Raw genomic sequence first — 14,754 nt, 5'->3', positions numbered from 1 at the left:
AGTTTGGATGCTGAAGCACAGTCATTTTGTTCTCTGTGGACTCCAGATCCATTTAGCTATCAGATGCAATGAAGCATAGAGTGGTGTTTGATCTATATTCACATTATCTAATATCATACAATAAGTGGCACTGAAAGCCACAGGACATATCTTTCAGAGCTGATAATTTCAGTATTTGGGGATTACTAATGGAAAATTATGGATTAGAAATGATATCAGTGTATGTGAAGAATTCAGATAACTAAAGTATCACATCATCATCATAGTATCATAGTCTCGTGCGGGTTGGAAGGGACCTTAGAGATCATCGAGTCCAACCCCCGGGATTCGAGCCTCCTGTGTAGCAGAGCGGCACTTCTACCACTTGCACCACAGGGGGGATTCGAACCCTGGGCCTGCGGTGTTGCAAGTGGCATTCCTACCACTGTGCCACCAGGGCACACGCAGTACTAGAGAGTATTCCAATTAGATAAACATTTTAATAGAGATACACCTGAATTTATTCCCCTCCCTCCCCCCCCTTCCCCTTTTATTTTTTTAAAGTGCTGAACAACCTGTAAATTCTTTGTAGGAGTTTTAAAACCACAAGTTACAGAATTTTAAATTGTTAATAAAAAAGGGGGGACAGGGTAACAAAATAAGAATTACTTTTCAGCATTTATTGTTCACATGCATATGAAAGAAACAGACTTAACAGACTTAAACTCTTGCACTGGTCTTGTTATAAATAATATAATTAAAAGATAAATCAGCTGTAAAATTCATCAAATTAATCTATTCTACAAACACATTTCCACAAATTAGAAAGCCGGAAGGGACTACTCTAATCATCCAGTCTGACCTCTTGCATACTACAGGTCAGACAACTTTTCTGAATTAATTCCCATTTCAGCTGGCACTTATCTTTTAGAAAAGCATTCAATCATCTTGATTTTCAAATATACTGCTAAAATGACTCACTTTGAGAAGTACTTCCCCAGTACCAGATTTTTGTGGCTGAAGCATATTCTAGCTCAGTTGATTTCTTCTCACATTTCTATGTATCTTCATCTTTTTCTATAGGCATACATCAGTTATCACACAAAGTTTTCTGCCTACAGAATTGTGATGGTGTTTGTGCATAGCTGATTATCGCTAATTTTTGGATAACTTGCCAGCTTCTGCAGGGTCATTGACTGATGAGAACAACAGAATCCAGCACTGACATCAGAAATACATGAGCTCAGTGATGGCTCTATGTTCACTGTTTCATTCTGGAATCTGTTTATTAGCCACTTTTTAACTTTTATAATGTGTGGCGTATTGATTTTTTACCATATATTCTACTTGATCAGAATGTACTGAACCAATAAGAGTAAATGTTTTACAGCACTCTAGGAATAGCACATTTGTGCTAAACTTATAAATGTGTATAATCAATCATTTATGCCTTTATCAATCACACTTACAATCTAGTTGGAAAAAAAAAAAAAAAAGAGCTCTAGGATCTATTTTTCATTAAACCATGTTGTTTCTTAATATTTGTCTTTTTATTCAATTCCTTACTACTGCTGAGCCAGTAGTATGGGTCAACTTTTTAATGTATGAAACAAGCTGAAAAATGTGTATAGCTTCCTTCTACAGATCACCAAATGGCCATATTCTGTCTGCTGTAAAGACCACAACAAACTCCTTAAATGTGTCTCGTTCTGTGTGACAAGTAAACCTGCATTCCCACATTCTCAAGAGAGCTTAAATGTCTTTTCAATATTCATACATTTACTGATAGAACCTCAGCTGTTTTCATTAGTTGAGGAGTGTATAATCTTTATTTATGAGGTTTGCAGTATCTACCTTTCTAGTTTGTGTGAGGTGTTGATCTTACCTCTGTATCCAAGTTTATCTCATTTTTTAATATCTTTGTCCTAAAAGGTTCATGTAACTTCCCTGTGGAATAGAAATGGGATTTTTTTCTTTATTTTATGGAAGGAAAGCTGTATTAAAGAGAGCAGGTTTATAAAAATGTGTGCCCAAAGGCAACATCTGGTAGAAGAATGCTGGATTAGACTTTGAAGGCATTAGGGAATCCTGTACGCTTATGAAGGATTCAGGAAGCTAAAGCGCTGTCTAGAGCTAAGCACTGTAGTGTTTATGAATATCTGGCTCTCTCTTAAGTTTATGCGTTGGAAGTACAGTCAAAGCAGAGTCACTTTCCTCTGGAAGTGCAGATAGATACTGAACTGAGTGAGATGTATCATTTCATAATGGAAATGGTGCTTATAGCAACTGAGATTTTCCCATTCATCTGTTTTAGCCAGTGCCCACTAGAGCTAGGTGTTCATGAACATCTGGCTCTGTGTTAAGTTTATTCATTAGAAGTAGCATCACACAACTTTCACAAAGAGACAAGAAAGTCTCGTTTTTCATAGCTCCCTTTATCCTGTGTGTCCTCTGCAGCAGCACGTCGAATTCACGTCCTTTCCCCTAGAGGTGATGCTCTTTCACGTCCAAACGCGGAAGAGCTGAAAAGTGAAGCAGTGGATTCAGAAGAGAGCATTGCAACCGTCTGGATGCCTTTCCCCTCGGCCGCTGAGGCTGCGCTCCCTGCCCGCCCGGGGAAAGGCAACGGGGCGTGTGGGGCCGGCTCGAAGCCCCAGCCTGGTCCCGCATTGGTTCCCGAAGTTCCCGCGTCATTTTCTCCCCACACCCCGCTTGGCACTGGCAATCACAAGTCTCAATGGAGGGGCGGGAGAGAGCTGTGGAGCGCTGAGAGGGTTCCTCCAGCCCCCCGGATCACCACCAGGGATGTCCGGGACTCAGCCCGAGGATGCTTCGCCTCCGTGCAGGAACTGGACGTCCTCTCCAGAGCTGAATGAAACGCGGGAGCCCTTTTTAGCCCCATCCGCCGATTACGACGATGAGGAGTTCCTGCGCTACCTCTGGAAGGAGTATTTGCATCCTAAGGAATACGAATGGGCGCTAATAGCCGGATACATCGTCGTGTTCATCGTGGCTCTCGTCGGGAACGTGCTAGGTGAGTCTGGCTCCCGAAGTTTGCCCAACCTGCCTTCACTCGCGGGGGAGATTTCGCCTCTCCCCGCTGCAAACCGCGGAGAACCGGGCTGCAGGGAGGGGGCTGCGGACCCCGGGGCGGGTCGGAGCTCGGAGCTCGGAGGGGCCGCCCGGGTAGAGACACCGCGGGCTCCGTCGCTGTCCGCGAGATGAGGTGCTGAAACAACGCGCCCCGGCTGCGGCCCCGCCTCTCATTCCTCCCGGGGCCGCCGGTTCCCCTCGTTCCCCGGGCTGGAAATCAAGAACGCGGGCATTTTCCAGCGGTTGTCTGTTTCTACAACCGTTTCTACAATGTTTTCTAACGGACGGGCACTGGGGAACGGCCTCGGGTTGACAGACGCTGGGGAGCGGTCGCGGGACCTCGCTCTGCAGCGAGGGGCCGGAGCGGCTGTCCGCCCTCAGGTCCGGTAGTTGGCGGCTCTTGCGCAGCCCCGGCGGCGGGGGCGGACTCCTTCCCTCCGCTCACCCCCCCCCTCCCCGCTCCCATGTACCCGTGTGGGAGGCGGCGGCGGGGGGCTTCGCCGCTTCCCCCGGGCAACGCTGACGGGGACAGGCGGGGGCCGTGTGGGGGCCGGGGGTCAGCGGCTCTGCGCTGCTCTTGGTCCCCCGCCTGATCTGTGACCGTGCCGTGACAGCCGTCCTCGCCTCGGCGAGGGGGAGATGGCCGCGGGGGTCCCTGCGCCATCCGGAGCCGCGCGGAACGCTTTGAGAGCGATAAATAACGTCTTTGTGAATGAACGTGCGCGTAGGGAGCGGAGTATGCCGTGAAAATCCTCTCCACCAGAGCCACGGCCATTTGCATTTTTCATTCCCATCACTGACATTCTCATGAACGGAGCGGCTCACTAGCGCCCAGCCCTGCCATGTGGGCCCTTCATTCATGAATTTCAGCACGTCATGCGCTCTGCCGGCGATCCAGGCTTCCCGAGGCACGATGCAAATAAAGCTTCAGCCAAAGACAACGTTTTTCACGGCTCTTTTTTATTTTTCGATGGACTGATGGTGCTATTTTTGTCTGGAGCTGCCGGTAAACACCTAGAGTGTACTTTGGCCAACCCATGGAGCCTTCACCACAAAGGCTGTGTAACAGCGTGTGTGCTGGTCAGCTGCTCTGCGCTCACAGTGAAAGACAGCTGCCTTCGCACAGAGCCTGTGCTTTGTACTAGAATGAAAAGTGCCTCCCGTCTGATCCTGAAAGAGGACAGCTTTTAGAACTGTCTGTGTTCAGCCGCCCCCCACTACCCATTCTGCAAACAAGCTGTCCTCTCGCCTTTCAATATTCAAGGTCAAATCTTCGGCTATTGGAGCTGTTTACACTTTTTCTTTTTTTTCTTTTTTCTTTTTTTTTTTTTCTCCCTGAAGCACGAGAAGAAAAGATTTCCTCTCTTTTCACTTGCAAACAGAGACAATATCATTGGTTCTCCTCCTTGACATGCCTACCTTATCTTTGTGCCTAGGGTGAAAGCTGGCATTTAGCTGTCCGCCCACCTCTCCCTTGGCAGGACTGCTTCTATCCAAGCCATTTGCCTTTGTGTATCACACAGATCTCACCCTTCAACAATGCTACCACTGTTCACTACCAGCTTGTTGGGATCTGCAGGTGCAGGTGCTCATTAGCTGAACACTGTCTCATCTTTATGCAAGAAAGCTGATTGCAGGTTCATTGGTTTTTGAGGAGAGAAACTGATGTGCTCTTGCCAAAGACATTTTTGTGAAACCTTGTTTATTTGATCAGCAGTGAAAATCTGAGAATGGTTCGTGTTCTTAAGTATCCAAGAAGAAAAATTTCCTGCATGAAAAGTTCTTACTTAAGGTTAATCTGTAATTTAATCTTGGATCTCCTCAAAGTAAACCAGATGCAGTTTTAGTGACTAACAGTGTTTCAGTAAAGTTTTAGCACTTTATCACATCATCCTTAATGATGTAGTACATTCCTCTGCTTAGATTTGACTAATGCATTTGGACTAGTGTGAGATGAGAAGTCAGAGTTTTGCTTGCATTTGTCCATATTTCACACAGTTAGCACTTTGGAAAGACCCTTGAAAATCTTAATATATGGTTATCATTTTCAATTGTGCATTCACACAGAATGAGGTCACTCACTGTGCTCTCAGAATGACATTTGTGCAAGTGGAAAGCACAGCACAACCCTTAGGTATTAGTAATGAACTACAGTTAAGCATTCTGACACTTAATTAACAGCTACGGTAGAAAGTTCGAACTTTGATTGACATTTACTGAGCTTTGGGCTGATCTGCTCTGCAGGAATTGTCCTGCTAATAGTAGCATACAGCAAGATCTGCATTGCTATTTTGCTTCCAGTTTAATTAGGAGAGTTGACACACTCTGTCCAAACTGCTGCACAAACCAGCTAAAATGAAAGGTGTTTGCAAGCCTCTGTGTTTGAATGCAGGTTTGATTACAGCATTCAAGTACTTCACATCAGTAATTCTTGTGTGTGCCCACTCTAGCTGCTCACCAGTGATTTCACTGGAAGCCACTAAAAAGGAACAGATTTGAAGGTTTTGAGACATTCAGATAAACTGAAATCATGGTGATAACATCAGTATGTTTTGTCCTGTTTTCTTTTTCATTTAGGCATGGTTTATCAGTAGAAGCAGAACAGTCACTGAGGATGAGGACTTTCTGTTTTTCATATAAGACCAAAGTATTCCCTTACACAGAAACAAAATCACAACTTCTTTGCAAAGCTAGAGGAAACCAAAGTACTTCTTAACAGTTGACTTTGAACTAATCGTCTACTTCTTCTCTATTTAAAACAAAAGTGCTTGAAATAGAAATGCGGGAAATTAAAGAAGGAAAGATATACTTAGTATGCATGGAGGTCACTGGTTATGGGCAGAAAGATTCCTCATGAAGTAGTTGCAGTGGTTAAAAACTGGAATAAGACTAAAAGGGATAAATAAGTAATGTCCAGCCCCACCAATTCAGCTGCAATTACACAGATAAAGAATGGGAATAGTTCTCATTTAATGTATTTATTCAAGTAGGTCAGAACTTTTCTAATGAAATGTTTTTCCTCAGGGAACATGCACTCATCACAACCAAATGGTACGGCAGAGATCACTTGATGTGTTCAAGGAAAGGACACAACACAAGCAGCCTTCTAGTGTCCTGCCAGCCGGGTTGCTGGCTCTCTTGGCACTCTCACTGCTGGCAAGGGCTGAGAGCCTGAGCAACCTGCCAGCACCCAGCATGAAGCTCTTCAGCACTGCTGGCTTCTGTGCATTGGACACCATGCAGAATATCATCCAGAGGACTCAGAAACCTTATTTATTCACAAAACATAGTGATATTTGTTTCTTTTTCCACCTAAGAATTAAATCCTGCCTAACTGACAGAGAACTAGTCTTCTCTGGATAGTTCTATTATTTTCCATCTTTTATAATAATCTCTTTTGCCATGTTATAGTGACATCAGTACAGAACCCAACTGTGGTCTCTTCCTCAGAGTTCACATTCTGATTCATAAACTCAGCACCATTCATTTGATGTTTACCTATTATTATTTGATTTTAGGACTATTTTCTTTCTGAGTGTAGAAGAAAAAATTGAATGTAAGGTTTTAACAACAAACTTCTAGTCAATGCTATCCGTAGGCAACTGTAACATTTCAGTGATTGCTCTGTTATCACTCCCCAGGTGTCTGGAGAATACTGAGATCTATGCGTACATGAAAGTGTTGGCAGAACTGGATGAGCCATGCATTCCTGTAAATGATGCCATGATCTTCATAGAACTACAGGATCACAGAATGGCTTATGTTGGAAGGGACTTTAAAGATCATCTAGTTCCAATTCTCCTGCCATAGCCAGAGTTGCCACTGGTATCCACAGATTCTCTGGACAACCAGTTCTTCACTACCTTCTGAGTAGGGAATTTCCTCCTAACATCTAATCTATGTCTCCCCTCTATTCATTTAAATGCTTTCCCCCTTGTCCTACCACCCCTTGTAAAGTTGGTCCCTTTTCTGCTTATAACCTCCCTTCAAGTACTGAAAGGCCACAAGGAGCTCTCCCTGGAGCCTTCTCTACTCCAGGATAAACAAGCCCAACTTTTTTCTTCACAGGAGAGGTGCTCCAGCCCTCTGACATTTTTGTGGACCTCCTGTAGACCGTCTCCAATACTTCTACATTCTTCTTATGCTGGGAGCCCCAGGTCTGGATGCAGTACGTCAGATGAGGCCTCATGAGTGCAGGGCAGAAGGGCACAATCAACTCCCTTTCCTCTCTGACCACCCCTCTGATGAGGACCAGAATACAAAACAATAGTTCTGCTGTAAACTCATTTGATGACAAAGGAGGAGGACTGGAATCAGAACAATTGGGAAAGTACCCAGTCTCAGTGGTCAGAAACCATCAGAAGGTGCTGAAAAAGGAAAAGAAAAAAAAGTATTCCTTTTCATACGGACTTCCATAACCTGTTTTATTCATAGCTGTTCTTCATAATATTGTGTTGTTTTGTTTTTGGTTTGTTTTAAGCTAAAACTTTAAGACTCATCTGCCTTCCAGCAACTGCTTTCTACAGTACTTCTGATGAAATATCTCCTATCTGATATTATTTGATATACCACAAGCTTTGACTTAAAGTGCTGGATATTTCAGCAGCTTCTGCAGAAGAGCAAACTATCAGTCAGTAGTCAGAATTCCCATACTCACATGCATTTGGCAGATTGCCTAGGAAGCAAATAGCAAACTTTATTGTTGCTTTTTTTGTTGTTGCTTTTATGGCATTTTTACTTTCAAGATGTCCTCCTGATAAATACATGGAACTCTTTTAGAAAAAAACTCATCTTACTTAATTTTACATTCCCATAGCTGTAGGACTGATAGATCTGAAGACCAGACCGTTAAATTAGTCTAAAAACAGATTCAGCCTTGAGAGTTATAGGGTGTAAGGATATGTTGCCTAGTGTTGAGTGAGGTTTTGAAAGAATCATATAGATATGGAAGAAGGAAAATATCTCATCATGACTCTTCAGCCTCTATCCAGCTCCACAAGACTTCCAAAAACAGTAAAGCCCAGTCTACCAGGAGCTGAACAGGGACTAACACACCTTTCCCTCAGTTTTCCTAATGCAATTCCATTTTGTACTGATGGATGCATTTTGAAATATATAATTCTAGAGTTGAACATCTTTTTAGCTCTGGAGCTTACTTTGATTTTAACAAGCCACGCAGGTTTAAATTTGAATCATAGTGAAGTGTGAAATTTTTTTATCATAATATTATGTGCACTGTGACAGCTACATTAAAGGTCCTTCTATATCAAATATGAAGTGTGTGTAAGGATTTTGTAGGTTTTTATCATTACTATGAATAGATAAAGAAGTATAAATGTGTGTGGTGAGGCAATTTAAAACAGATCAGTCTGTGATAATTCATGCAGTGAACTCTGGAAACTGCATGAAGACAACTTCTGCTTCATCCAGAATTGACCGAAGCTAATATATTTGGCAGACTGTTTGCATAGTGTAGCTGACCTTCCAGTAAAAACTCCCATTCCATTAGACTGTTAATTGCCTAAGATTATGTAATGCAGCTGAGTTAGAAAATGAATTCTGTGCCAATTAGATGATTACTCCCGATTGTAATTTGTACAGATAAGCTTCCAGAAAGCAGAACTTAGTTCTTATGTTCTTCTTTTGCCCTGTAATGAGGCAGTATTTAAAATACAGAAATGGACAGCCAACGACTCCATCTCATAATTCTTTTTAAAAGTCAGAGTAGAACAGAGCACTTGGTAGCTACAAAACACCTCAAAAGTTATATTGCTGCTAACTGTGCAATGTATATGTGTAAACAGCACATCTAGACTTGTTTACATGACATACATGGGCTGCACACCTAACACATGCTCCTTTTGTCAGGCTTCATTGATTTATGTTGATGGGTGTTTAGTCTGTCCTATGAGGAGAATCTGTCACCTTTCATACCTTCCTTTGTAGGTGCAGCCTAGAACATAATCCATCTATTCTGCTTCCAATTAATATATTCAAGGATAGATCTTTGCTGGGCTTTATTACCAACTGTAGGAATATTTTCAATATTTTCATTAGAATAACTGCTGTATCAGAAGTATCTGGTTTTTGTATCACTCTTTCTACTACTTTTTTCAATGGAGCCCTGATCTTATTTTGGACTGTTTCAGTTCAGAGCTTAGTAGTGGGTAAAAGACTGACAGCATTGACTGCATAGGACCTAGATATCATCTTTCTATTCACAGCAGAAATCTCTTTGTTTTAGATCATTAGTTCTCACTACTGGTTAAAAAAAACCCTGATTATATATCCTCTGCAATTTACATAAAGTACTTCTCACCCCTTAATCAAGATCATCAATGAAGGTATTGAAAGTCTCTTAGAAAGCTTTCCTAAGATAAATAAAATAAGCTTGGACTTAGGCACCTAATTTTTAGACACTTATGTTAAAGCAGAAGGATTCTCAATCAGGAATAGAACATAATGAAAATAATTTCAGTGATAGATTTTTCTACCGGACAGTATGCATTGATTTATTGTTTCAACAGGAGCTCTGGTGGAATCTCATTTTCTAGCTTATCTACTCAGCTTTTATTTCAGCTTGATCATGTTGATAAGACACTCCACCACTGAGGTTTTGATGCACAGTAATGTCATTACATGCAAAAGAACAAGGGAGATATTTCATTGAATAATGGAATACTCTAAGTTGGAAGGGACCCAGGTGGATCATTGACTCAAACTCTTGGCTCCTCACAAGACCACCCAAAAATCCATGTAAAGGACCAGATTTTGATGACTAGTGCTTATAATCATGTAACTTCTTTGTGGCCATATTTTTAGTCAAAAGATTGTGATAATGAGTTTCTAAACTGAACTAAAGCCATTGAAGCGTAGCATAATGGAGAAAAAGATATAACACTTTATTTATATTCAGGTGAAATTTATTACAAATATATATATATTTCTGTTTTGACCAAGAAGTCCAGTTGGAGGATGACCCATTAAGTGAGGTTGACAAGACTTCTGGAGTGTTAGGAAAATAATTTAGGTCTTCCATAAGGCATCAATTGACAGCTGAACCAGCTATTCACCAACGGAAGGAGATCAGCATAGTGTTTAATATGCTCAAGACAGTGTAAGTGTTCCAGGAGGCAAGCAGCTGCATTTTATACCAGCTGGAGCCTCTGTATTATTTTCATATTCATCTTTAGATACAATGAGCTATGTTCATTGATTGAATAGGTGGAATTACGGTCTCTAATTAAAATGCCCTGGAGCACAAAATCAACAGGGATTCAATTTGAACATGAAAAATACCAATCTAAAACCCTCACTACATTGTCTTATCTTCAGGACTACGGAGTATATGGAGTTTTCTTGATGAACTCAAAATAGCATCTTTCTTAAATTTTAACTCTACTTTTAATTGTTATGTTTAGTCTTTTTGGATACTTTCCTGAGAGCCTTTAGGGGATGGGAGAGGGGAGGGCACGGAAGGGGCGTGGGATGCTTGGAGCGTGAGTGCTGAAAACAACTTGCTTAGAGCAGAACTGCCCTCAATGGGGAAAACCTCCTGAAGTTTTCCCAAGCGCTGCCTGACAACTCGAGTTGTTTGCAGTCTTTCACTGACACTGTGTGGCCGAGGCAAGAATAGCAGTCGTTTTCGTTTTGATCAAAGCTCTTCTTTTGAGTCTCGTGGAGGAAAAACCAAACAAAACAACAAAACACCGCAAAAGGATCTGCTTGCTTGTTTTTGAGTTGAGTTATTAACGGGAACCTTTAATAATTTTATAAAATGAAAACTAAAATACAGAATTTATTCAAATAAATAAGGCAGGTATTTATGTTCCAATACAGCATTCTCTCAGTCTGGAAGCACGATACAGGATAATTTTTCTGTTTATCTCCCATTTTTATTTTTTTTTTTTAATTTTTGAGCCTCTCTTCTCCCCTGCCCATATTAATGCATGCTCTTCCACACTATTCCTCTCATAGTTGGGAATATCCAAAGTTGTGCAAAAGGTTTGAACTTATTCAGAGATGTCTTTACTGGTTCATAGATCTACTGAAGAGCCCAGTTTGGGCCACTACAAGATGCTCTAAACAGGCAACCCATTAAATCTGCTGCGTCTCCTATTTTTTATTCTTAGAAAGACTGGTGCTGCTCTCACCTTTCATGACTTTAGAGTTCTCCTTGGCAAAATCCACTTCCATTTGAGAATTGTTCTTACCTTTCTCATCATTGCTTGTCTTCTCCAGGGTCAGCAAGAAAGCTGCTTGATGTCTGCCATTCCCTCTTTGTAGGCAGATATTTGCACTCCAGCGAGTCTTTCTATGGCATATTCCTGTAACACCTGAACAGGATTTGCATGCCTCCACTTTTCCATTGAGCTATTTGAGATGAAAATGCATATTGAATGGGATGAGAGTGGCTAGCATACAAAATTATTTTGCTGGGATATTTAATTACTTCTAATATATTTTATGGCATAGTCACACTACTTTGAACTCCCATAAAGTAATACATTTTGAACATCCCATAGAGACCTTCTCAGTGATCTACTAGATCACTGGTGTAGCTATAAAGCTACCATGTCCAGGGCAACTGAACAAGCTTGTACCAAGCAGTGGACTCAGAAAGACACCCAGTCTATAAGAAATACATTGAACTAACTTGCTGTCACTTATACTATTTTGCCCTGTTCAAAGAATTTGATTCAAATCCTTGCAGCTCTGTTTAGCCTAGCACTGAAAACACTGGAAAACATAGCCTAGCAGGAAAACATTGTCAATGCTTGAGCCGGTGAATGCCGTACGTCAGCCAGCAGAGGGCAATGGGTAGAGGGAAACGTTTTAGAATCCTTTCTTTTCAGGGGCTTTTTTAGCGGCCTTTCTTAAACATGCCCTTTTTTTGTTTGGTTTGGTTGTTTTTTTTAACAGAGCCAGGGAATAACTCTCTGGGAGACTTCCTAATTACTATGGCAGTATGTAAGCATGCCAATCAAGTTGCTATTGCACTATGCATCATACAAAGAATGGAAAATGGGCTGTGCAGCAAAGAAAGCATGAGTTCAGACAGGTAAACATACAAACATATAGAAATTATCTTTCATTTCTTTGTTTGTAAATTATTATTTCTTTCAACTTTCAGGACTCTCTTGTCCCTGTAAATTAGAATTAAAAGGAATTCAGACCTACTTTGTGTATATTAGTTTTGCCTCCTGTGTACTGCTACTCCCTAAGTAGCAAGAAGCACAGTCCTTTTTATTTCCCTGAGGAGCAGCAAGTGCTGAAGTTCATCTAAATCCCATCTTTGTTAAGTTAGTGTGATCTGGAAGGCTTAGCACAGAGCTGAGAATTAGGAGTCTAAGTTCCTTATCCTATATCTGATTTACTGTATGACCTTTGGCAACTTCTGTTCTGTGCTTTACTTCCCTTACTTCAGAGATGAAAATTATTTATTTTCTTTTTAGCCCTCTGAGGTTTTGTTTGCAGACACTTGTAAAAAGCTTCAAACACAACATGCAAAATGCAATGAATTGATTTCTGGCATGATTTGTTGCCAGTGAAATGGAACTCGCATTAGCTAACTTTGTGGATTATCTCCTCTGTTAGTGCTGACTGTGTCTGCATTGTCATAATGTCTGTTACAATTGTAGACATTCTACGATTCTATGATAATTTTAGTAATCCCATGCAGCAAGTGGCAGTAGCAAAGACCTGGATAGTTATAATTATCTTACAGTGGTAGATAAATAATTACTTGAGTAGATAAATTAAATCACCCAAATGAGCAGTAAATACAATTAATGTGTTTCCTATTGATTTATAAGCCTTGCCTCTCAGATATCTAGGGTAACAGCCAAAAAAAAATACCTTTCTCAGAAGAGAAGAACTACAGATCCCAGAAGATTTAATTATTCCATTTCCATTTTCCATTCAGGGTGAAAGATACAACTGTTTCAGAGTCATGAGACTGCCCTTTCTTTTTCTCCTCATCTCTGCTGTGTGTGCTCCCTAGCCATCTCACCTTCAGCATTAGAATAAGGCCTTTGGATTTGGACACTCAATCATTTTATTTGATTTGTAGCTTCAATTCTAATGATACTTTATTATATTGTGTTATTTCACATTCCACTACCATATTTATTAATTAATTACTTAATTGCTTTCCTCCCAGCAGCTCATTGATGCTGTTTTGCTTTTAGATCCATCTTGGGGTGAGTCCTCACACCTCATTCAGTCATGGAGCCAGGCCAAACCAGGTCAGAACCACTGACAAGAAGATATTAAGAACATCTATATTAACAGAACAGAGGTTTTCACAGATTCACAGAATCACCAAGGTTGGAAAAGACCTAAAAGATCATCCAGTCCAACTATCCACCCATCACCAATAGTTCTCACTAAACCATGTCATTCAACACAACATCCAAACATTCCTTGAACACCTCCACGGTTGGGGACTCCAGCACCTCCCTTGGCGGCCCATTCGACTTACTGACCACTCTTCCAGAGAATTAGTATTTCTTAACGTCTAGCCTAAATCTCCCCTGGTTCACCTTCTAGTCCTATCACCTGTTACACAAGAGAAGAGATCTCCCTTCAGACAGTTACAGAGAGCAATAAGGTCTCTTTAACTTTGTGACAACAATGATGTGATCCAATCTAAAGAACATCCAGAGAGCATCAAGGAGGATGTTTGCAGAAATTCTAAAACTTAGCATCAGTTAAACAAAATATAAATAAATTTTAAAAATCAGAGTTCTGAAGTTGTTCAATATGAAAAGAAAACTGAGTAGACATATAATAACAATCTTTATATATCATATCTCACATATATGAATCGAATGGGGAAAAGCTGTTTGGCATTGCTGCCCTGTGTACAGAAACGCTATGTAAAGAGCAGCAAAATAGAAGTAGATTAGACATTAAAAGATTATTTTCTTCTTTATGAAAGGAAATGTGGTTTATCATTGCAGCACATTTGAGAAAGATAGATATTTTCACCTGCAACAGCTTTTGAAATGCAAACTTGCCAACAGCAGCTTAGTGGTGCTTCTGGTATAGTTGGGTTGGTATAAAGACTTAAGCAAGACAAGATTTGTGAAGAAATATGTTTTATTAGAACAACCGATACTAGTTGGGAGTTGGGCACAAGATTTCATGCACACCATGCTTCTTAGGATCTGAAGAAGCATCTTATCTCAAGAACTTCTGTGACTTCAAGGCTGGTTTTTTTTTTTTTGTATGTTTTTTTGTTTTTTTTTTCCATCTGTGTTATTTTAATAAGAGAATGGTTTAACTCTAGCTGATTCTGTTTTATAGCTCTTGAGAACCCTTCAAACTCCTTTCTGTGGCATTCTGTGATCTGTTTAGTATTTCTAAATTAAGCATAGTGCTATATCCTGACAGATTAAGGAGACTTTGACTCTTCATTTAGATTTGTATGATGGATGAAATAATGTTTATAGGAGAAGAATCTTTGATATAGAGGTAATTGTACTGTTTCCTTGCAAGAATTATATTGTGGTATTTCAAGAAAATGCTGAGTATGAGTCTTTAAAGAGCTTTTGGTGAATCTACAACATTCAAAAGCTATATTGATTTTTATGATCTCTGAGGAGCTAACTATTAAAATCATTACAAAATCTATTTTAGGCAAGTTTCTCAGACTCAATCTTGGCATTTTTAGTGTAT

The 14,754-nt window shown here is 40.6% G+C and overlaps 1 protein-coding gene across 1 annotated transcript in view; it reads left to right on the top strand.

The window, feature by feature from the left end:
* The first annotated feature begins 2,279 nt into the window (after window positions 1-2,279).
* HCRTR2 (hypocretin receptor 2) overlaps window positions 2,280-14,754 on the top strand; it is a 31,034-nt gene continuing 18,559 nt past the window's right edge. Inside the window, exon 1 of the mRNA XM_015859165.2 lies at window positions 2,280-3,013. Coding sequence (XP_015714651.1) covers window positions 2,785-3,013 — 229 coding nt within the window. The 5' untranslated portion in view covers window positions 2,280-2,784. The remainder of the gene's footprint in view (window positions 3,014-14,754) is intronic.

This window comes from Coturnix japonica, chromosome 3 (genome assembly GCF_001577835.2).
Source record: "Coturnix japonica isolate 7356 chromosome 3, Coturnix japonica 2.1, whole genome shotgun sequence".
Classification (NCBI taxonomy): Eukaryota; Metazoa; Chordata; class Aves; order Galliformes; family Phasianidae; genus Coturnix; species Coturnix japonica.
This window is presented reverse-complemented; position numbering and strand designations above follow the sequence as displayed.